This window comes from Plectropomus leopardus, chromosome 16 (assembly GCF_026936395.1).
Source record: "Plectropomus leopardus strain MGB_pleo_1.0 chromosome 16, ASM2693639v1, whole genome shotgun sequence".
In the NCBI taxonomy this organism is placed as follows: Eukaryota; Metazoa; Chordata; class Actinopteri; order Perciformes; family Serranidae; genus Plectropomus; species Plectropomus leopardus.
Genome location: NC_142191.1, coordinates 7,685,425 through 7,708,346, shown reverse-complemented (window position 1 = coordinate 7,708,346; position 22,922 = coordinate 7,685,425). Strand labels below are relative to the sequence as shown.

The 22,922-nt window shown below is 39.6% G+C and overlaps 1 protein-coding gene across 4 annotated transcripts in view; it reads right to left on the bottom strand.

The window, feature by feature from the left end:
- Positions 1-22,922, bottom strand: part of dpf3 (double PHD fingers 3) — a 37,228-nt gene that overhangs the window by 4,599 nt on the left and 9,707 nt on the right. For 2 of the 4 annotated variants that reach the window (XM_042503697.2, XM_042503695.2), the window contains exons 2-11: positions 19,055-19,215; positions 17,490-17,597; positions 13,336-13,469; positions 13,117-13,212; positions 11,630-11,702; positions 11,070-11,111; positions 8,692-8,829; positions 7,594-7,722; positions 1,701-1,813; positions 31-112 (exon numbers count right to left, since the gene is read on the bottom strand). In XM_042503697.2, the coding sequence (XP_042359631.1) occupies positions 31-112; positions 1,701-1,813; positions 7,594-7,722; positions 8,692-8,829; positions 11,070-11,111; positions 11,630-11,702; positions 13,117-13,212; positions 13,336-13,469; positions 17,490-17,597; positions 19,055-19,133 (994 nt within the window). In that variant the 5' untranslated portion in view covers positions 19,134-19,215. Of the gene's footprint in view, positions 1-30; positions 113-1,700; positions 1,814-2,741; positions 5,253-7,593; positions 7,723-8,691; positions 8,830-11,069; positions 11,112-11,629; positions 11,703-13,116; positions 13,213-13,335; positions 13,470-17,489; positions 17,598-19,054; positions 19,216-22,922 lie in introns of those variants that run through there. The other 2 variants (XM_042503696.2, XM_088089320.1) reach the window with 2 other exon arrangements.

The following is a 22,922-nucleotide window of genomic DNA, read 5'->3' as shown; positions in this document are numbered from 1 at the left end:
AATAAAAACCTATGAGAGTGGTTGCTGTACCTTCTGGAGGCTGCGTCATTGGAGGCTTCAGGCAGTACATGTGGTATCCTCTGTCACAGTCATCACAGAACAGCAGCTGGTCCTGCATCAGAAACACACAAATTCAGTATATAATGTCGATGAAATATGTCCACAGGCAAAGAGTTAAATATGAGCCCTGCCCCAAAGAAGGATATAAATGCTGGAGAGAGTAAATCAGAGTTACAAATACTGCTATAAATGTGGCACATATTATGTCGCAGTACTTATCGGCTATAAAAGAAGTCTGGTGAGGAGTACTGGGAGCTTTCACAACATCGTGGGACAGCTTACAGAGCTTCAAAGAGGCCAAATCTGTTATACCCAAACTGCTGCTACATCTGCCAAAACAAAGTAGCAAGCAACTTCATATAATACACCTTTCTTGTGTTTTCTTGCTATTACTTTAAAATTTAGTCCCTTTATTAAGTGTTTGCATTACTATTTTTTATTATTTTGTTGTCTTTTTTATGCTATATTATCTTGTGAATAATATTAGAACGCATTTGTGTAAAACTGTGCAACACAAATAAACTTATTTGTCTATCTTATGAATTAATGATTATTTACATCTTTAATCCAAAAGAGCTAAATCAATAAATAAACATATCTATTAATTTAGGGAGAAATAAATATGGATGAAAAAAAAATATGGGGGAAAAAAATTAAATAAAAGATGGGTGAGGAAAAAAATACATGGTTATGAAAAAATAGATGGGTGAAATAAAAATATATCACCGTAAAAGAAACAAGATGGGGAAGAGAAAAGTTGATAAAAAGAAAAAAATAGGTGAGAAAAATGGATGAGTAAAAAAAATAAAATAGAGAGGGGAGCAAAAAATATGTGGGAGAAAAAAATGATGGGTGAAAAAAAAGCTTTCTCTGAATAACTTTTGCATTCTTTCTGGAAATATTAATGCAGTACAAAGTGAGCCACTGAGTACATAACATGAATTAGATTCAATATTTGATGGTAAAAAAAAACAACAAAAAACTGATCCAAGTTTATGTACAAATAAGTAGGTGATTATGCAAAGTATATACAGCTTTCTCAGGCATATAATAATGAGTTAAATGTACTGTATTTGTTTTCAGTTAAATTGTTACTCTTTTTCTTTTTATTAGTATTACTGTGTTGGTATTTATGTTCACAAAAGAACAAAAAAAGAACATGTCAGACAACGCATATATGGAGGAGGAGGCTGTCCATCAGAGGACATTGAAAACAGCGATCTTTAGGATTTATCAGATAAGCCACTGGCAAAATAAAATTTACAACAGATCTAACAAAAGGATAAAGTAAAATGCATACTGATGTGAGGATTATTTTTGTGTACATCTATCTTTAAGGACCTTCGCCTGGCTCAAATGTCAGCTGCCCCCTGACCATCCTTCACTCGGCAGCTCGGGGCTCTGTACCACATTCGTATTTCTCGGGATAAAGCAGAACACTTTTTTTTCACCCATCTATTTTACAACATGACATCTGCCTGACATATAAGTATTGCCTACGACAGGCTGTATGCTGACTGTGAAAAGGTCACAACATTAAAAGGAAAACACGTCAAGTTTGGTGCACTTCAAAGCAAATTCAAAGTGAAATGCAGCCACAGAGGATCACACAAGACTCCGCTCTCCTGCGGTATACATACATCGTTCTCTGAGGTGCCACACAAGCTGCAAGACTTGCACTCTATGCACTGCCACTGGTACGTCCTCACTGCCTGCATCATGTTATCAGTGAACTGCAGACATGTGGGGTGACCTGCGGAGGGACGGTGAGGAGAGGCGAGAAAAGTGGAGGAGGGAGTGAGAGTCACAGTGGATTGCAGGAAGAGTTTACAAATCAAAGTCAGTGGTGTTTTTCTCATGTAATACCCGAGAGACACGAGACAGAAGCTCGTAATTGGAGCTGACAGTGGACAAAGACTGACACACATCTGAACATATTTACATAATCCATGAAAAGCTGATTTACATGATCTGCAGCCGCATCTGATTGCCCCAGGGCCAGTTTTTCCACTGTACTCAGATTCTGTTCATTTGATTTAAAGTCATTTCTTTCAGGATAACTTTGGTATTTTCAACCTGGACCCTTTATTCCCATGTTTTCTGTGCCTAAGTGACTAATGGGAATAATCATTTTTTAAAGCAGCAGCAGTAAAACAGGCTCTAATGTGCACTAATGTCCACTATAATTGCCTATTTATTCTGACATTATAAAAATGATCCCTACAGAATTAGACCTTAGTTTTCAAGAGTAAGATCCTTTTTGTTTAACCAGAAACAGACCCAAAATCTCTATCACCGAACCCACCAGACTCCATATAAATACACAGTAATTTAAGTGTGTACAGAGCCAGCATATTTTCACCTTTAATTAGGTAAATTAAGAGTTTATTACAACCAAAACTGAGTTGGTGCTTGTTGTAACATTGGGAAAGTGAACCAATATGGCTTTAGTGAGTTTTATTTTGTTCCTGTCGACTTTGAATGACGTGTTTTACTAAGGTAAAATTAGTTTATTTAAATTTGAGTCTGATGAGTTCGGCGATTACTGATTTTGGGTCTTTCTGGTTAAACAAAATGGATCTTACTTTTTAACAAAAAGGTCTGTCTCTGTAGGGATCCTTTCCAAAGTGTTGTCTGACACTTATAATAACAATCTGAGCCTGTCAGTGGCAAAAACAAGCACTTTCAATGGATGTAAATTAACAGTACACAAATGCTCCAAGTGGTTACATTGCAGCCTGCTATGCGGCTGCAGCCCTCTCGCTTAATACTTAACCAGTTATAAAAACTGTTGTTCCCATTAGTCAGTTAGGCACGAAAGCATGGGGAAACAGGGTCCAGTTTGGATTATACCTAAGTTCATCTTTAATGTTGTAGATGTAAAACAAATAAATGAAAAAACATTTTTTCTGAAGTTATTGAAAAGTCATTTGGAAAACATTGTCTTCCTTTAAAAGAAGATGTCTTCAGAACAGCCGGCAGTGATTGTTAACTTTGTCTTTATCTGTAATTGCACCCTATAGTGTTTGCAGGCTGCACAGCTGGATGAAATGCAGCATCAACAGCAATCTAGCCACAAAAGACGAGTGATTATATGTCTAGAAAACAAAAAACAAGCCGTGAAGTGCGTGCAGGAAAACACAGCCGAGCAGAGCTTTGAATCTACAGCTGTGAGCTCAAACAGAATCTCTGGCATATATACAATTGTCTCCTGTTCCCCTGTCTTAATAACAAACATTTTACAGCCTCTGTAAACGTCTTTTACAGCCTCCCTGCAGCCTCAAGGTGCTGTCAGCCTCTCATGCACACAGTTATCAGCATCACCCTGTTATCAATGGAGTATCAATGAGCCATGAATGAGCCATAATCAAGGATGAACTGATTTATATCTAAATTCGGAAAGCAACCAGAGACAATGAAAACATCCTTTAGCCTGTGATGGGTGAATAAAGATAAATGAGAGCTGAGTGAAATTTAAAGTGGAAACGTTAAAGCTGCTGCCTGCTCCACATTTTAAAAGATTTACATTCATGGAGAAAATTAGCAGTGGCAGTTTGAAAGATGGCCTATCAGCCTAAATATATGGAGGACAAAAAATGGCAAAAGTATCAATCAATCGCTGTCTATATAAAGACTAAATAAATAAATAAATAAAATAAGAAATAAATGCTAAAAGATGGCGTTAACATACAGACAAAGAATTACATGAATAAAAAATGTAGTTGTATAAAATGCTGAAATAAATTAAAGATAGTCATTTTCAATGTATACCATTTTTTTAAATATGTATTTATTCATTTTTTAAATTTATGCATTTATTTCCGTACTTATTTCAGCATTAATTGATTCTTTAATTTCTTTATTTATGTATTTATTTATTTAGTCCTGTAATTATTTATACATTTATGTGTTTATTTCTGTGTTTTTTCGGACATTTATTGACTTATCTCCTTATGTCCAATATGTCCATATTTATTCACACACATATTTCTTTGTTTTTGTATTTTTTATACATTTATTTATTTCTTCATGTATTTATTTATATACTTTTTCTTTTAAAGATTTTTTTTGGGGCTTTTATTGTCTTTAATTGACAGGACAGTGTGAGCGTGAAAGGGGGACGGAGAGGGGGAGACATGCAGCAAAGGGCCAATGCCGGACTCAAACCCGCGGCCGCTGAAGCGAGGACACAGCCTCTGTACATGGGGCCCCGCTCTATCCATTGAGCGACCAGGCGCCCGTACTCCTGTTTTTTATTGAAATGTTAATTGTTTTATTCCTGTATCTATTTATACATTTATTTCTGTAGTTCTTTATCCATTTATTGACTTTTTTGTATTTATTTGTACATTTATTTATTTATTCCTGTATTTATTCACACATTTATTTATTTATTTAAGTCATTATTTGTCCTCCATAAATGGACACCACTTAGCAACAGGCAGTAGAAAAAACATTTCCACCCACTGTCTACTGATAAAAGAAAAGATCTTGTCTGTAAAGACAGAGAGGAGCAATGAAGTGCCGATTGGCTCTTACCTCTCTGCCCCCTGTCCTCTTTAGCCAGTGGTGTGACTCAAGAGTCCAAGTTCATCCCTCCCCTCGCCACATTTGCGGCAACTTAAGTAATTTATTCCTTTTTCAGTGGTCCACTGTGTCTGCTTATAACCTTTTCTAGTCTGGGAATTTTTAGCCGTGAAGTTTAGTCTATGATTGTCTTACTCAAGCCAAGTCAAGTGTGAGATTATTGCTGGTTTATGGAAAACGTCTCAACATGTTAAAAAGTAAAATCCATGGTAAAAAAAAAAAAAAAATGCAATTGTATCCATCAAAGACAAAATTTTCAAGAAAAAGATGATTTAAACATCTCCTGAAGGAATACACGTCCTACATTTAAAAAGTTCAAGATTTTCTAGGAGAAAGGCCTTCAAGGTGAGCCAACGTAGTCCGGTCTTCTCTCAATGAAAACATTCAGTCAGAAAACGAGTTTTATTGCCACGAGGTCCAGGTGGTCAGGAAGTCTCTTCATCAGCTGTCAGCATCATCATCATCATCGTCTGAAAACAAAATGTCTTCCAGCTCTGCATCTTCAAAGCCATGAAACGTGGAGGCCTCGCTGTCTGACGTGCTGCCGAACAACTCTTCAAGAGCACTCATCTTCCTCCCATCCTTCTTCACTCCTCCTCTTCCAGCTACCATGAAAACATCAGCGTCAGAGCAACACAGACAAGGCCACACACTCGCAGCTTTTCTAACAAACTCTACCGCAGCAAGAAAACATCTCAGTCGCTGAAATGAGCGTTCTCTCGCTGCATGAGACGGTCGAGCTGGTTCGAGAAATGTTTTGCTGAGGTATCCAGCAGAGGCGGCTTTGGCGAGTGTGGAGGGAAAAAAATGGGGGAAAAAGAAACAAAAAATGCAGCCAAATGTGCTGTAAAATGCGTGAAAACTGAGCAACAAAAGAGTGAATGCATGTCGTCTAAAGGCAGAAGTCCTGACTGATGGGCGAGGCTGACATGGAGAAGCATGCGGGATGGAAGCAAGCAGCAGAGCGTAGAGACCAATATTATTTTTAGGAGGGAAACTGCAAACACTTCCAGCTTTTGGCTCTCACTTCTGAAGGTCTACAAGGCTCATTGACAACCCATTGAAAATACACTGTGGCAGCGTAAAATTCACTGCACACTATGAATGTGAAATCAGATCGACGTCATCAGGTAAAGACACAGGTTGGCTCCAACAAAAATGACTTTGAACAGTTGACAGTGTAAACATTGATGCACCTGTAATAATAGTACAGTTTACTGATGTGGCTTTCAAAAGACTTTATGAAGAAATGTATGTATTTATTAGGACATCTGATGCAGAGTTTTAAAAGGGAACTTTAATATTTTTAAACCTGGAATCTATTTTTCAATGTTTTTGTGTGACTAATGGGAAAAACAATTTCTAAAATTTGTCCAGAATTGAGAAAAAAATGCTGCAGCCGGCAGCTGTGAAACAGGCTGTGATATAAAGCACTCGGGACAAATGAGCAACATAAATTTTTGTCCACTTATAGTGCTTGTTTTTGCCACTGACGGGCTCAGATGAATATTATAAATTATCATTTTGTAAATGATCCCTACAAAGACCTTTTTGTAAAAGAGTAAGATCCTTTTTTGTTTGACCAGAAACAGCCTCAAAATCACCAAACTCCATTTAATTAACAGTTAATTTATCATCATAAAACACATTTCATTCAAAATTGACAGAAACAAAATAAAACTCACAAAATCCATATTAGTTCATCTTTCCACTGTTCCAGCAATCGCCAACCTTAGTTTGGTTGAAATAAAACCTTAATTCACCAAGTTAGATGTGATTATATGCTGGCTCTAAACACGCTAAAATTACTGTTTTTTTAAATGGAGTCTGGTGGGTTTGCTGATGGCAAATTCAGGGCTGTTTCTACTTAAACGAAAAGGATCTTACTCTAACAAAAAGGTCTATTTCTGTAGGAATCCTTTCCATAATGCTGTCAGAAATCTGAAATATTAATCTGAGCCTGTCTGTGACAAAAATAAACGCTTTTGGTTGACATAAATTAATGTTGCACAGTTGCCCAGAGTGGTTATATTACAGCCTGTTTTGCCACTGCTGGCTTCAGTGCTCTCTCTCAATACTGGACAACTTTCAAAAATTGTTATTCATAGCATTTTAAAACAAAATCATGGGAAAATATGTTCCAGGTAGAAAACTACAAAAGTTACCCTTAAACGGCACCTAATTTGTGGTCATTTATACCATTTAAGTTCATGTGACAGAAATAAACATCGCAAGGAAGCGAGGAAAAGACATGAACAAGATTGTGGAATTGAAGGAAGTAAAGAGAAACAAAAATGAGATGTGTAGTAGACACAAATTAAATTATGAGACTAATCTGAATTTTTTTTTTAAAAAAGGATGAGCCTGAGAATTGGGGAAATGCGCCAGTGGATCCCAACTGGTCCAGCCAGATTTCTCTTTTTTTGTCATTAGTTCAAGGTCCACACACCATGAGATAAACTACCACATATTCAATTTTATTTCACAAAATGTAAGCAACATGCTTAGAACACAAAGAAATAAAACATATTGCACGAATAAACAGAGACAACACTTCAAAATAAAAGCTCTGTGCCTGAAATTCCTGAAAATAAAGTGTTTTGTTTTTTTTCTCCAGACACATTCACGAGTCATTTGCGATCCATACAAAATATACCCATGGCCCACTTTTGGACCCACCGGTTGGAAACCACCGATCAACTCTCGTCGATCTTCTCAAGTATTTCTCAATAAGAAAAGAAAAAAGTATACTCCCAAAATGTCTAACTTTTGTTATGAGGCTATTTTAAAGAGTAGTTTTCTTGCTGTCCTACTGAAATCACTCATATAACAATCTCTTAATTGGCAGGAAAACTACTCGTGTTCGACATCTAATGCTGACGTCAGTAAAGAACCTGAAACTTTGATGGAAACCCTCCAATGATGCTGTGGAGTATGGGGACTCACCAGAGCGTCCACAGTCAGAGCAGGACACCAGCTCCTCGGCCTGGCCCGTCTTCCTGTTGGAGTCCTGGTCTCCGAGGCAGAAGTCACAGTAGTCGTTGGGGATGATGGTGCCGTCCGCAGCCTTCTGAGCTGTCGGCAGAAACACATGCACGTAAGGAGACAGACCCAAATTATCAGAAACTGGGATTTTTATGTGACTGTGCTGAAGCTTTTTCTTGTTTTATAGGGATGTCCCAATCAAGCTTTTTTATATTGTTTATTATCATTTGATATTGAGCATCTGCCTATACAGAGTCTCAAACTGACACTTTTATTTACCTGGATAATACAGCTGCACAATGCACACTTCAAGTACTTTAAAGTTCTTAAAATCAATCCAGTGTCTGCTTGACAGTTTAACTGCTCTGCAATGTAATACAAGAAAAAATGTCTGCATCCAAACAGTTCCTTAAGAGTAACTTATTTTATTTTTTACAAAATAAAGTAAACAAACTATTGTATCTTATCTATATCTATCTATATCTTTAGAAATTGCTCTCAAATCAATTTAGTGCAGCATTTCTTTTTTTTTCCACCAACATAACAAAGCAAACTGACTGAAATGCGTCTTCAGAAAAAGCTCTCGAATGCACCTCGTCCAGCATTGTAATAAAAGTACAGAACACTATAAACAAGTAATATGACCACAATTCCACTTCAAAGTACTTTTATAGCTGAACTTAAATATTCCCAGGCACAACAAATAAAAACCAGTCACAATTCTGCTCATTACAGCATTACAGTAAAACTAGCTCACCAAAAATGAACAACAAAAAATATAATTCAACTTAGAGTTGTGTAGCAGCTTAAATTGAACATTAAAAAAACAAGTTTCTACAAATTTGAGTAGCAGTATTACAACAAAACCTGAATATCTGCCGCAAATCGTGCTCTTGGTTCACGTCATCTGTGTGACAGCGGACATAAACAAAGGATCGTGCGGGGCGCTTGTTTAAAATAAACAATCTCAATAAATTAAAAAATGTGTTGATGGGACCTTCTGATTCGACTGAGAAATCCTTATTGTTCTGTGTAATTAAATTCTAGGCAGCAGCTTACGTTTGTGGTTGTCTGAGCTGTGCGGAGGAGACGGAGCCATCTCTGTGTCCTTCTCCTCCTCGCCCTCCTCCTCTGCCAGGTGAGTGTGGGTGTAGTGGTAGCTCAGGCCGGGCCGGTTCTTGTAGCGCTTTCCACAGACTACGGATAAAACATCACAGGTCCAACATGTAAAAAACTTCATGCAAAATACCAAAGAGCAGCTAGTACAGAGGACTTAGAGTCTGCTCAATATCAGCTGTCATCCCTGCCTTAACTGTCGGATAACAGATTTTACGGGAGGTATCTGAGACAATTTCCAGAAATTTCAACTTGCTGTCAGTATTCATCTTTGATGGTTAGCAGTCATTTTATGTGAATAAAAGTAACCTGTGGACTACAAAAAAGCTTCATTGTATAAATATGTAAACTTTTTCACCATAACAACCTTAACACCAAGTGCATTTTGGGATGTAATTTATTTAAAAGAGTGTTATTGAGAAAATTGCTGCTGAGACAGTGAGGAAGAATCTTTGCTACATTTTATTGCCAAGAAAATGTTTTTTATGAATTAAATAAGTTAAAATTGGGCTAAATTAAAGGGTTAGGCTTATTTTCACATATCTATGTCAAAGAGACAAACGGGAACAACTTAATCCTTCCGGACATGCGCACACTGTCAATTTACGTCCACTAAAAGTGGATCCTTTTCATAGTGTTGTCAGATACTTAGAATAATAATCTGAGCCTGTCAGTGGCAAAAACATGCACTCGCAGTGAAAGTAAATAGACGGTGCACAACTGCCCTGAGTGGCGACGCTGCGGTCTGTTTTGCCGCTGCTGGCTGCAGCCCTCTCCCTCCATGCTGGAGCAATTTCAAAAATTGTTCCCATTAGTCACTTAGACATGAAAAAATGGGGCACTAGGTATTGCAAAATACCAAAGTTACCCTTTGAGGTGAGATAACAGATGGGACAGACAGCTGAAATGAAAAATCTACAGACTTATTCAGCACTTCACATGGTAGAGAAAAGACTTATGGATATGGGAACGTAACACAAGAGGTGTATTAAAGGTACACCTTCAACTGTTTCCAAAAATAGATAATTACGAGAACACAAGCTTTACGATATATTTTTATCTGCTGTTGCTGTGCTGTGAAGCTCTGGAAGTCACAAATGTAACATAAAAACATGATTGGTTTGGAAGCGTTTTATGCGTTACTAATATAAAAACTAGGATCTATAGTAGGCTTGGGCGGTATCACGTTATTATAGTACACCAAGGTATTTAGAAATCCTGATGGTATGATTTTCAATACCTACACACATAGTGGCGCTCTACTTTCTATCAAACTCATTGTATGTAGTGCACAGCATGCACCACCAGAGCTCAGTCTCCAGTCTCTACTGTTGGAGCAGGCAAGACCCCGTCACACTTAAGCAAGATGGTTTGGGTGAGTTTTATTTAGTTTCTGTTGAATTTGATTTAATGTGTTTCGTGAATTAAGCCTCATCAGTCTTCAGTGGCCGAGAGAAAGTTGAATTCAAAAGGTGTAAAGTTGCATTTATTTGTTATATAAGGAAAATAGGTGTGAGGATATTACTTTTCTTAACATTTGTATGAGTTTCTGCTCTGTATTTATATCTGAAAAGCTGAGTAGCACACTCACTGGGGCTGTTAGTGCAGCACAGTTAATCCATCAGATACCATATTTCCCTGTGAAATTTCAGAAAGGTATGAAATATTAGATACTGCCCAAGCCTAATCTATAGTCTAATAAGTCTAATACTGTAGCGGCTCTTGGGGTCATTGAGAACTTTAATGAGCACATTAGAGCTGTAGCCATCATAGAAGTTTCTACTATACTGTATATTTCTGCTGCTTTTGCTTCTGCACCCAATACAGCTGCCATATCCGTCTAAGCTTTACAAATTTGCATTTTTTGACCACAAGACTGCAACACTTTGCCAATCCAGTCCCATGGTTCAAAACGTATCCACATATAACATATTAAGAAATTCGACCCAGTGCAAACACTTCTACAATGGCTACATCTGCGGATCACATCACAGCTAGTGCGGCCGTTAAAAAACATGCATCCCTCGGTGTGACATTTAGTGGAGCTGCAGCTGCTAAAGCATCATTTGGTGCATGCCTTGCAATGAGCAAGCATTAAAGCCTGCAGCATAGCGTTAGTGTCATGCAATGCTTGCACTGAATTCCTGGACTAGCATACAGCATTAAAAGCGTTAGATTTCTCAAAGGGTTTAGCATTCAGTCGGCCATTCCCACACCAGATGCCCATGAGCAAAACAAAAATTAAAAAAAAAAGAACGTCCAGTCATAAAGACAGATCACAGCAGCTCCTAGAAAGACAAGATGGCGACAGGTTCAGATACCTTCTTCAGCCTTTTTTGAGTTATGCTTTTGTTTGTATCTATCTGGAACAGAGGAGACACAAAAGCAAACGATAAAAGAAAGACAGCACAAGACACAAAAATGAGGATGAGATTCATTGGTTTGAGGCTCAGTCAGCGAGGTTTTCTCTATCCGCATCCACAATCCGTCCCTGTCAAAGTACGAAAGTGGCATGCTAGTCAGGTCTGGATTAACAGCAAACCCTTTCTTCATGCTGCAGAGGACAGCTCTTAGAACAGAAGCAGAGGGGGGCTATCACTGAGAGAAGATGACGGGATTTGTCTGTGTTTGCTAAACATATAAGCCTAACATTTGCAAAAAAAAAAAAAAAAAAAAAAAAAAGCATGTAGAGAAAGATTTCCTGACAAAACATCTTAAATAATTTATTTCTGTAATAGCCAGAAATATGGAGAGAGAGTGTTTCCACTTCCTCGAGCTTTAAGAAAACACTGATTCTGATTTAATGGAGACTAACAAGTACAGAAAACACTAACACTGATCACATGATTTACAAAAAATTAAGCTTTTTTTTCCCCCTTACTGTCACAGACGTATGGTTTGTCCTGGTCGTCGATGTTAACAGGTTCTGTCCTCCTGCGACTGGATCCTCTGTTCTGAAAGGAAACACAACAGAAAAAAAATCACAAAAAAACAAGTTAAGATGTTTGAAAATGTTTATAGATTTACTTTAAGTTGTTATTAATGACCATATTTCCAAAACAAGGTTAATTGTGACAATTAAACACAAACCAAAGACCTTAAAGGTCCCATATTCTTCTCATTTTCAGGTTCATGTTTGTATTTTGGATTTCTGCTAGAATGTTTACATGCTTTTTTGGTCAAAAATGCTTTTTTTTTCTCATACTGTCTGCCTGAATGTACCTGTATTCACCTTCTGTCTGAAACACTGTTTTAGTGCCTGTCTTTTTATGGTCCCACTCTCGAAGAAGCCCAGTCTGCTCTGATTGGTCGGTGTTTCTGGGTCTTCCACATCCACGCTTTTGGTGTCTCTGAACCGTCAATGCAACCAGGTAAATGACTTAACACTTTTCCACAGAGACCACACAATAGTGCCGCTATGAAGTCGCTTCTTTATGCCTCCTTTGCATTTTTTACACAAAGCCAAACAACAGTGGCATCGTGCCAATCCATTGTGTGAGTTTAGATAGCATACCGGCATCGCTGAAGAAAAAAAAAAAAGGCTTAATTGGCATAATATTTAATGCAACAAGCGTCAGCCTCTAGGGTGACAATCAAGGCAATAACAATGGTTTACCTTTTCTGTTATATGGCAGCTAATCTCGGAGGGTAAGGAGCTCCTGATCTCTTCGTTTACACAGTATGCTGCAATTTACGTCCGCGTCTTCTTTTTGAGTAAGCTGCTAACTGCTAACAGCTGTTTTTTAGATCTCCTGCTGAAGGCTGCACGCATAACATGCCGTCAAAATGTCACGCCCATCCCGCCCATAATCTCATCCTGCCGGCTGTCCCTATGAGGTGAACACAATTTCAGCACTGTTATTACCTCCTTTGGCAGCGAAAAGGCAAGACAACTCCGTCCCTCCTTTCCGTGATGGTACCTTTTGTACTTAACGGCGAGGTAGCATAACGGCGCAGTAATCCTGCCTTGAACAGGCAGGGTAAAAGGGGCTAATGTTGCGGCACTGTAGTGGCACTTTTATGCAGTATAGTTGTGACATCACAACTTCACAGAAGTCCTAACAGCTTGTTTAAAGGCACGGTTTCTGAAGTTGGCCTGTGTGAATTTCTCTGTGGATTTTTGGTTTTGATACTTTCACAGTATTTACATCGCACCAATATCTGCTTTATATTAAAACTAGACATGGAAATATGACTTTTGACAGTATGGGACCTTTAAGATCTGGCTCAGGTGTAACATAATCCATGAAAGTCATTTGCTTTTTCATGTCATAGATTTTGCATTGATGAAACCACGTTACTGTTCAATTTGACTCAACACACACAAGTATGTGTGTGTGACTGTGCGTCTACGCCTGTGACACTCACTTTGCCTCTGTTTCTGTTCTTTCTCTTTGGAGTATCCAGGTCAAAGTCTTCGTCATCGTGGAGACCGTCCCCATTTTCCTCCGCCTCCAGAACTCTCTGCGGAGCACACATACGGACAGTGGGAGCATGAAGTCCAAGTAAAAAGAAAAATGCATTAAGAAGTTAAGGAGTAAAACAAAAACATTTTTGACAATACCCTGTGCACATGTGATAAAATACCTGTATTTCCAGCAACGTTTCCTCTTCCTTACAGATGCTGTTTTTTTTCTCCAGCACGCTGTCCCCCCTCAGGAGGGCCTCCAAGGCTGTGGCCTCCCCTGGGGGCCCCTCACGCTTAGGGGCCAGCTCGGCTTCTGAGTAGGTAATGAGAAAGAAAAAAACCTTTGAGATGGCAGGTGTCTGTGTGTCCTTACCAGAGGAAAATACTTTTTAACACTTTCTTTTTTCTAGGGATGGTTTTAGATGAAAATACTCAGCTTAACATCTGTAAAAGAACACATTTCTTATTTACAAGTAACACGATCAAGGAAGCAAAGTTAATAAATAAATTCTATCTATATAAAACTACATACATGTCCAGAAATAACACATCAAATTTTCCTAATTGAAAAACTAAAGAGGGAACATTTATGCATCTGTTTTGTGAATGTGATCTGCTGACAAATTTCTGGAATTCGATTTCCATTTCTGAGATGTTTTCAAGGTACTGTAATGGCAAATATCTGGAATACATGCGTGGAAATAATATTAGTGTTGGTAAAACTATTAATTTTATGGTCACACACTGATATAGGTTGGAATGCTAACATGTTAAGTAACAGTGGCCCCAGACGCACAGTAAAAGAGGAGGAAATAATGACCAAAAATGAGCAAACACTGCTTGGAGGCCTAAATTCTATCTCCAGTGTCTCTCTAAAGCTTTCTTTCTTCTACTTTATCTTTCGACCTCTTTTCATTTCCGTGGAGATGAACTTGCTGCAGCACTGACTCTCTGTCCTCGTCTTTGAACTTTAACGCCAGAAAAAGAACAGAATGAAAGTCAGGATGTGATAGAAAAAAAGGCAGGGATCGAGCGCTGAGGCTTTTGTTATTGAACACAGAGCTGCTGCTCCTCTGGGTCTCCTCTCATTTTTTTTGTCTTGTTTGTGTGGGTCAACTCTAAACCTGCATCCCCAACTCATCCTATCCACCTTATTCCTGAGGGCGCTACTGTAGGAATGATTAAGGGTGCAACTTCCGGAGGGATGGCGGAAGTTGCAGTTCATCACTAGCTCATCACGTTGATTCTCTATAGATGATAATCTCAGTGGCTAACCGCCAACGCCAGTACTTCAAAAAAGTATTTCACTTTGAATTCAGCAAAAACAGCTTTGTTTTGACTGGTATTTAACTAACATTAAATTGACATGTTCTAACATGTCCTTGTAGAGCTCTGGTACTTGTTGAGTTCTCCACATCTGTGACGTTACAAACAGCTAAATGTTTAGCCTCAACAACAGTCAGTGCGTTGAGTTTAGTCGAGCTACGGTCAGAACTCTGTTAGGCCATTTAATTGGACCACTGTCCGTCTCCCAATATACAAGCACCGGGGAGGAATCGATTAATTTTCGGAAGTATGTCCGACTCCGCCACGGCAGATAAAGATATGCTATTATTTTTCAGTCTATGATATAGAGCACATCACAATCATAACTGATTGTGAGCTTTTTGCACTTGAGCCTCTGAGGGTGCAATAAACTTTTGTTGAAAAAATAAGAATAATGAGACAAAATCCTGATCTAATTCATAAGGAGAAAAATCCTGACTTACATTTTAGCAAGAATCATGCAGCACTACCAGGGTTCCTGCAGGGTAGATTTAGGACTTTTTAAGCCTTTGGAATTAAGTTAAGGCCAATTTTCTTGTAATCAAAATCGAAGAGGGACAATTTTATTTTGCAAAATTCTTATTGCAACCTAAAACACAACTTTCTTTTGTCCAACGAAAACTATTATCTATGCCAAATGTTAAAAAGAGCAACCCTTTATAGAGTGAAACACACGAAAGACAATGAACATATTATATTAGTAATAAGTATCTTTTTGGTTTACCAATAAGAGTGGGAACTATCTGGTGTTTCTGGCTGGTTTTCTTGGTGATTTTGTGTTTTTTTGTGAAATTCCACTGCTTGGAATCCCATCATGACAAAGTCAAGAAGAGGAATTTATTAAATTATTTAACAAAAAGCAGACGTTACCAATTATTTTTGAAATTTCACTATGCAACATCAGAATAAAACTATTCATAAAATCCTTGTTCCCATGTCTGAGCATTTTTAAGAGTATTGAAAGATTAATTAAAGTTAATTTAATACCAATTAATGCCTCATTGATGAGTTAAATGCCTTTTAAGAGTTTTTAGGATCCGTGGTGCCTACCGCTGAGGCCCAGCCACTGACATGTACAGCAGTGACATGAAGGAAAAAGCAGAGGATCTACTGTACAAAACAAGGAGTTAAATTCTGGTTTCAAACTATTTCAAAGTAACCTTGTGGCTGTGTATCCTCTAACACACACACACACACACACACACACTCACAAACCTCTCTGCTCAGGAAGCATTAAATAAACATAAAGCGTTTCCAAAAGCCTGAAAGGGGAGCACTCACATTCCTCTGTCGTGTTATGATAGATATCTGGGCCAAACGGCAGAAATGGATCTCTGAAAAACTGAACTGGGGACTCTTTCACACTACAAAGACATTTTCTGCTCTTGTTAACTACATCGCTATAGTTTTCTTTCCTTCACATGCATTAGTTAGTCACTTCTGGGGAGCTTCTTCCCTCCTACATGAAAATGACTCTTATGCTTAAAGCTGAATCGTTCTTGGGGGAACGCTCTGCAGTATTATATTTTGTCTGGAAGACAGCGAGGGGGAAACAATAGTGTGGCAAAGCCGAAACAAAGACTCGCCTTTATTTCTCCCCCTTATCAGGTTCCTGGGGCATTCCTTTCCTAAAATCCCCTACAACACACACTCATACACACACATGCATAAAAAATGCACCAACTTCCACCTCATAAGACTCACTTACATTCTAATGCCTCATGGACAAATGATTATAGAGGCCCAGTTAGGGTGCTTCTGTGCTGCAACGGAGTCATGTGTGGGGGTGTTTGTGTGCTCATGTATGTGTGTGTGTGTGTGTGTGTGTGTGTGTGTGTGTGTGTGTGTGTGTGTGTCTACTGCCAGAGAACAGTGAGAGGAGGCATTGATTCAGGGGAGAGAATGAACCTGGAGACCTGGCGAGAGAGACGGGGCTAACCAGAGCCAGATGGTCAGATAGCGAACATTAACGCCACTGAGCACGCCTAAAGCTCTGTGCAGCCATGCAAGAACACAGAGCGCACGACGTGTGTGTGTGCATTTAGTGGCGCGACTACAAAAAGCAGGGTTCATACATATTTTACCAAAAAATTTCCTTGACTTTTCCATGATTTTGAGGCAAATTTTGAAGACCATACATTCTCTGAAATAACCATCGATCATTACTATATAATGTCACTTTTTAAAATAAACATTATTTTTTTAAAAAATAATGAATTCAGAACAGGATTAGAACTGACTTTTTAAATATATCATAGGGACTGTTTGTGATTTATGAGAGGGGAGGGGGCGGTGCACAATAGGGGGAGGCGTGTCGGATAATTTAAGCACTGGGGAGGGACTTATGTTTTTTTAAATTCTGGCTTTAGGGGAGGGGCAAACTTCTTTTGGGGTAGTTTTGGCAAATTTTTTTCATTTTTTTTAGCGGATTTAAAAAAAATTTGGGATCTTTTGGGGGTGAGGTGGGGGGGCTGTCTTTAAAAAAATTGGTGATTTTTAAACATGACACTTTTGTGTATTGGGTTTTGTTTATGATTTTCCAAAGAAAAAAAATTAAGTGATTTTCTTTAGCAACTTTTAAATGAAAAATGCTGACAGTTATTTTTCCTTTAAAAATCACCAAAAATTACACCATTTATCATGGCCAGAAAATATAAAAACCAAAATTATTGTTGGATTTTCCGATTTCAGTCCTTAAACACATCATGTGTTATTATACAGGTTTGTGAAACTAAATTTGATGACTTTTTCAACACTTTCAGGGTATATTTAGCTTTCCAAAACTTTTTCCTGCCTGGAAATTGATATTACAAATTCCACGTTTTTTTCAGGTTTTTCGTAACCGTACAAACTCTGAAAAAGGAGCAGATGGTTTAAGTGGCTTTACTTGTATAACTTGAGGTCAATAATGCTGCAGCCATCACTGTGCAATGCATGTCAATGTGCTGCAAGGCTGTGTGTATGTAAGAGTGCGCATGTGTGTGTGTGTGTGTGTTGTTTGTCTTACCTAGTCGAAGCTCACACAGGCGAAGCTGGGGATCCAGTGGAGGGTGGAGTCGCCTCTTCTTTCTCCAGCAACGAGCAGGGTAGGTATACATCTGTCCTGCTGCTTGGCCTGCACACACACACACACACACACACACACACACACACACACACACACACACACACACACGTTCATATATGTAAAGGCGTGCACACATGCAGAGACACAGGCACACAGGAAGAATTTTAACAACCACTGGCAGGCTTACAATTTTAACAAAACTTGCATTGAGGCCCCATACACACACAGAACACACACACACACAGAACACACACACACACACACACACACACAGAAATACGCACAGAGGACTGGTTTTGTTTTCCTGACACTTAATATGTCCCGCTTTCAGGCTAATGGTCCACATATTCTAAAAAAAAATCCTGCTCCAGAAACTGACATAAAACCTGGAATTTGGGCTACTTTGTCAGACATTTTAGAAAAGTTACTAAATGTTGTGGATGAGTACACTCAGTTTTACTCCAAAAAATTCCAAATCAAATACTTTCTCTTTGCCACTGTATTAGCAAAGCAGACTTGAATATTTTGGGACATCCCTGTCTAATCATATTCCAGCATTTCTTTGTAGAAGGCAGAGATGAAGGGAATTAAGCATGTTTTTTTTCTGTCAATATGAGCAGAGAAAAAGGAGAAGGAGGGGGAGCGGAGGGATAAACCCGGAATAAATGCATATAATGTGACTTAGGTCTGCCACAAAGTATAGGGTGTGGCTTCAAGGGCTTTGCATACAAGATGGAGAACAGGCTATTTGTGTCCGAGTCTCGGTAAAGAGCAGATTGTTCCCTCTGGATGTGCAGGCGACCCAGATGTGCATTCTGACTGCATGTCTCGGGGTAAATCAAGTGGCAAGTCATAAAATGCACAAAAGAGAGGGGACGACTTGCTTTTTTTTATTGAGGGAGGAGACGCTGTCATATAAATAAATCACTTTGATCCGTCCATATTTCTGCATTTCTGCTTTGTGCTAACAGTTAGATGAGGAGATTGATAACAGTCTCTGTGTTTAATCATATGACTGTATATAAAGATGGACAACATGTCTTCACTTCCTTCAACTGTACAACAACAAAGCCAATATATCACGGATACAGCTGTGGCCGGGGACGTCGATTGGAGCCAGAGTCTGCACCAAAGCGATCTCCGAGGTATCTGCTTCCTGCCCATGAACCCGCCCATACAATTGCAGGCAGCGCCATAGGTTATGTGCACACCGCTTGGCAAACACAGCTGCCAATCATGACGTCAAATCCCCTTTTTATGGCATGAAATTATTAATTAAAACCAAACTTATCAGAAAAACGTACACTTGAACAAACGTCAGTGTGATAACAACTGTAGAGCAGACAGACAGATCCAGGCTAGCTGTTTCCTGGTGTCAGGTCTTTGTGCTAAGATAAAATGTCGAAATGGTAACAAAAAACAGATTTGCAGCATTAATATTTACACATATAGAAAGCCATATGAGGAGCATGAGTTTGTCCAGTGGGTCCCATGATATTTCCCACCTGGCTGACGTTGGCACTTTTCCATCCAGATGTAGCAGTTGTTTTGCGCCACACCAGTTTGGGAGTCCAGGAATGGCATGCGCACGCTGCGTTCAGCACAGAGACGGGCATTGTAGCTGCGACAGTGTTCGATGGCCTCCTTATAGAACTGGTCACCGAGCCTGAGCACAGACAGACACACAGACAGAGAGCGTGGCAGGTGAACAGTCAGACGGTTACCGGGAAGTAACATTATAGTCCTGTTTGTGCCATTGATTTAAGCTATTTGCAGCATGTTTCAATTTCTGCTTTCTGAGTCATCCCTGCTGCTGAAGACCTATCAGCTAAATTCTGACTTTTTTTTGGATGGTTAATGGCATTAACATGTGCTGGGCGGCTGATTTGGTACGGTTTGCAAATCAAGTATGAGCGGGCCTGTTCAGTCCTGGTTAACTTTAGCTTAATGTAACACGCCCAGACTTCTCTCCGCATTTTGGCTCAGTTTGTTGTGTAAAGTCTGGATTTGCTGCAGAAATCAGCCGAAGCGTGAAGAGAGCTGACGGAATATCTATACAGGTCGAGGGCACACACGCATGCAGGAAACGATGATGAGCCATAGGAATAGAAGAAATGTTTCATCCTGTCAGAATGACAGATAAGTGAGTGTGCAGGATCGAAGTCCACACAACACACTACACATGAACACACACACACACACACACACACACACACACACACACACACACGATCGACCCACAAGAGGGTATAAATCAGGATGTGAGCCATCAATAACCTGCAATGTCTAGAGGCAAGAATTCTGCAGCTAAGATCCTTAGAGACAGACACAGAAAACAAGATTAACTCAGTTTTGCCAAAAATAAAATCTCTAAGTAGGTTATTCTATATTTAATTACATAGCTGAAATCCAGGGGGGGAGATAAAGGAAAGATAGATCTAATGGGGTCTTAGCCAGCAGGAGCACACATGGCTCAGCTCCAGAGGTGAAGGAGTCAACCGTCTTTGGGCACAGCTTACTGTTTAGTTACCTGAATGATCCAGACAGAAAGTAGCATTTTCTGTTAGTATCTGCTATACTTGTGATACTCAACCTATGGCCTGTGGACCAAATCTGCTCCCCCAACTATTTTCTAATTCACAATAAAAATATAGTGATTCACACTGGGAATTGTTTTTGTACATTTAGTATACATAAAGGTGCTAGACTGCATAAAATATTATCAAAATATAGCCTGTGTATCACGAAAATGTGCCAGTGGAAGTTCTCTCACACCCCCCGATAGACGTCCTAGTTGTGCCGCTAATGTCCTAAAATCCTAGAAACATGCCAAAATCCTAGAAATGTTCAGAAATAGTAGAAACATCCTACAATGCTAGAAATGTCCTAAAACCTGAGAAACGTCCCAAAATGCTAGAAATGTCCTAAAATCTTAGGAACGTCCCAAAATCATACAAATGTCCTGAAACCATAGAAACGTCCTATAATCCTAGAAGTGTCCCAAAATCAGTTATATGTCCTAAAATCCTAGAAAAATCTTAGAAATGTCCTTAAATCTGAGAAACATCATAAAATCCTAAAAACATCATAAAACAGAACTAAAAACATCCCCAAATTATAGAAATGTCCAAAAACCTAGAAATGTTATGAAATCCTAAAAACATCCATAAATCTTAGAAATGTCCTATAATCCTAGAAACATCCTAAAATCCTTCTTTAGTCCTAATATGCGTGAAACGTTCTTAAATCCTCGAAACATTCTAAAATCTCAAAAATGTCCATAAATATGAGAAACATCCGATAATCTGAGACATCCTAAAATCTCAGAAACATCCTAAAAGCCTAGACATGTCCTAAAAACTACTAATGTCCTCAAATGTGTGAAACATTCGAAAATCCTACAAATGTTCTACTATCCTAAAAACATGTCTGGGGCGGCTGCAACTGGCCGCTGTCCTCCTGTCGATTTGCAAAAGTGGCCCCCAAGCAGAGCAAGTTTCTGTGCTCTAGAATCTCCTGCTGCTGGGGAGACGATCTTGTCTGTCTCTCTGTTTTCGTGTACATACATGTCTCTCTGCCTGCCCGTCACTCTGTCCGTCTGACCGGCCGAGCGAGATATGTAAAGAATTCCAAGCTGGACAAAGACCAGCACTCTGGTCACACTGACTCTCACAAAGATGTGCAGTGTTTGGAGGTGGAGGAAGAGGAGGGAGGACGGAGGAGGAAGAGGACGGGGGAGGGAGGGAGAGGAGGGAGGACGGAGGAGGAAGAGGACGGGGAGGGAGGGGGGGAGAGGGGGGAGGACGGGGGAGGAAGAGGATGGGGGAGGGAGGGAGAGGGGTGAGAGGCTGGATGGAGTAGCAGCACAGACTGAACCAGGTAATGCATGCGCTGATGGAGGACAGCTCAGGGGAAGAGACAGGTATGGGGACGATAAGTGGTTGTGGTTTAGGTCGTGCTTTTCAGAGTTTATCTACGATCTTGAGGTTGTCTCTGCACGGCTCTCAACATGGAGGTGGCTGAGCTGGCGGCTAACAGCTAACAGCTAACAGAGGGCAGAGTACTACACCAGGTCGGGTACTCGCAGGTAACCGGCAGGTACTCCGCGAAAGACATGATTCATGGGTTTAGTTCGGCCTTTTAACACAGAACATGATGGTCAAATCGTGGGTGTTGGATGAAAAAATATATTAAAATTAAATATAAATTCTAATAATATAAAATAATTATGATTTGATTATGTTTTAAAACACCTTTCAAATACCCGTTTGATTGTTTTTCTTTCTTTTTTTGCTCATTTTGTTTTGTTTATTAATTTTTTCTTTTAACTAATTCTCGCGTACATTTTACTAATTTCTTGCTAATTTTTGGGTCGTTTCTCCTTTCGTTGCTCAATGCCCTCTTACAATGTTTTTGAAAGAAATCAGGCCAATTTGCTATATCGGATATTTCCGTTTAAAAAAAGAGGAAATTAAAATATGAATAAAAAGAGGGAAAATGGGAACATTGGACAAATCTGACACAATGGTAAAATACCATTATCATGGTTATAGCATACTATTAGGCAACCAGTGGAGCTCCCTGGAAGTCACTGCTACCATCTAACAAACAGTCCGGCATGTAACCCCACATAAAAACCACAAATCGCTGTTTTTATAGCACCACAGCAAACATGCAAAAAGCAAAACCTCTACAGTGGCTCTGTGTGCAACTCCAGGGCCACAGTGTGTGTTTAACGTCTGGGCTTAAACACATGTGGCGTTCGCTGGCTGAGGTTTGTGTCAGGAGACCTACAGAAACGAGGAAGGCAGCTGGTGCATTCGGCCACGCGTGTTTTTACAGTACGAACCAGCAGTCGCAGTGATCCGGTCAAATCCAAATCTCCAGAAGAGACTTCCTGTCACATAACTCACATTCCCAGAGGTGAAACGTTATCTCTGCTTTCACTATTTGTTGCCTGGACTGAAGCGTGTGTGTGCGCGTGTGTGTCGACCTACGGGCATCTGTCTTCCCCACTTTTCTTCCTCCCCTGTGTCATCCCGTTTCGCCTGTACGTTTCTGTCCCACTTCCAGCATCAGAGTGTCTGTGTGACGTCCCCGGGCGGCTTCATAAACTCTTACATAAGCTTGCGTTTCGTGCATGTTTAGTCTGACCGCTGTGCATTTTGTCTGAGAGGTGTGTGTTCATTTTTTTTGGTAAAATGAGAGTGAAGAGACAGTGTGTGTGTGTGTGTATGTCTATATGCCTCCAAGACCATCTGTCTGTGGGGTTGGCGTGCCCTGATCCCCCTCCCCTGAACCAGATTCGGCCATCAGAGATTGTACTGTGCTCCTGTTTGTACCCATTAGTCGACTGTATGGCTGATCCTAGTG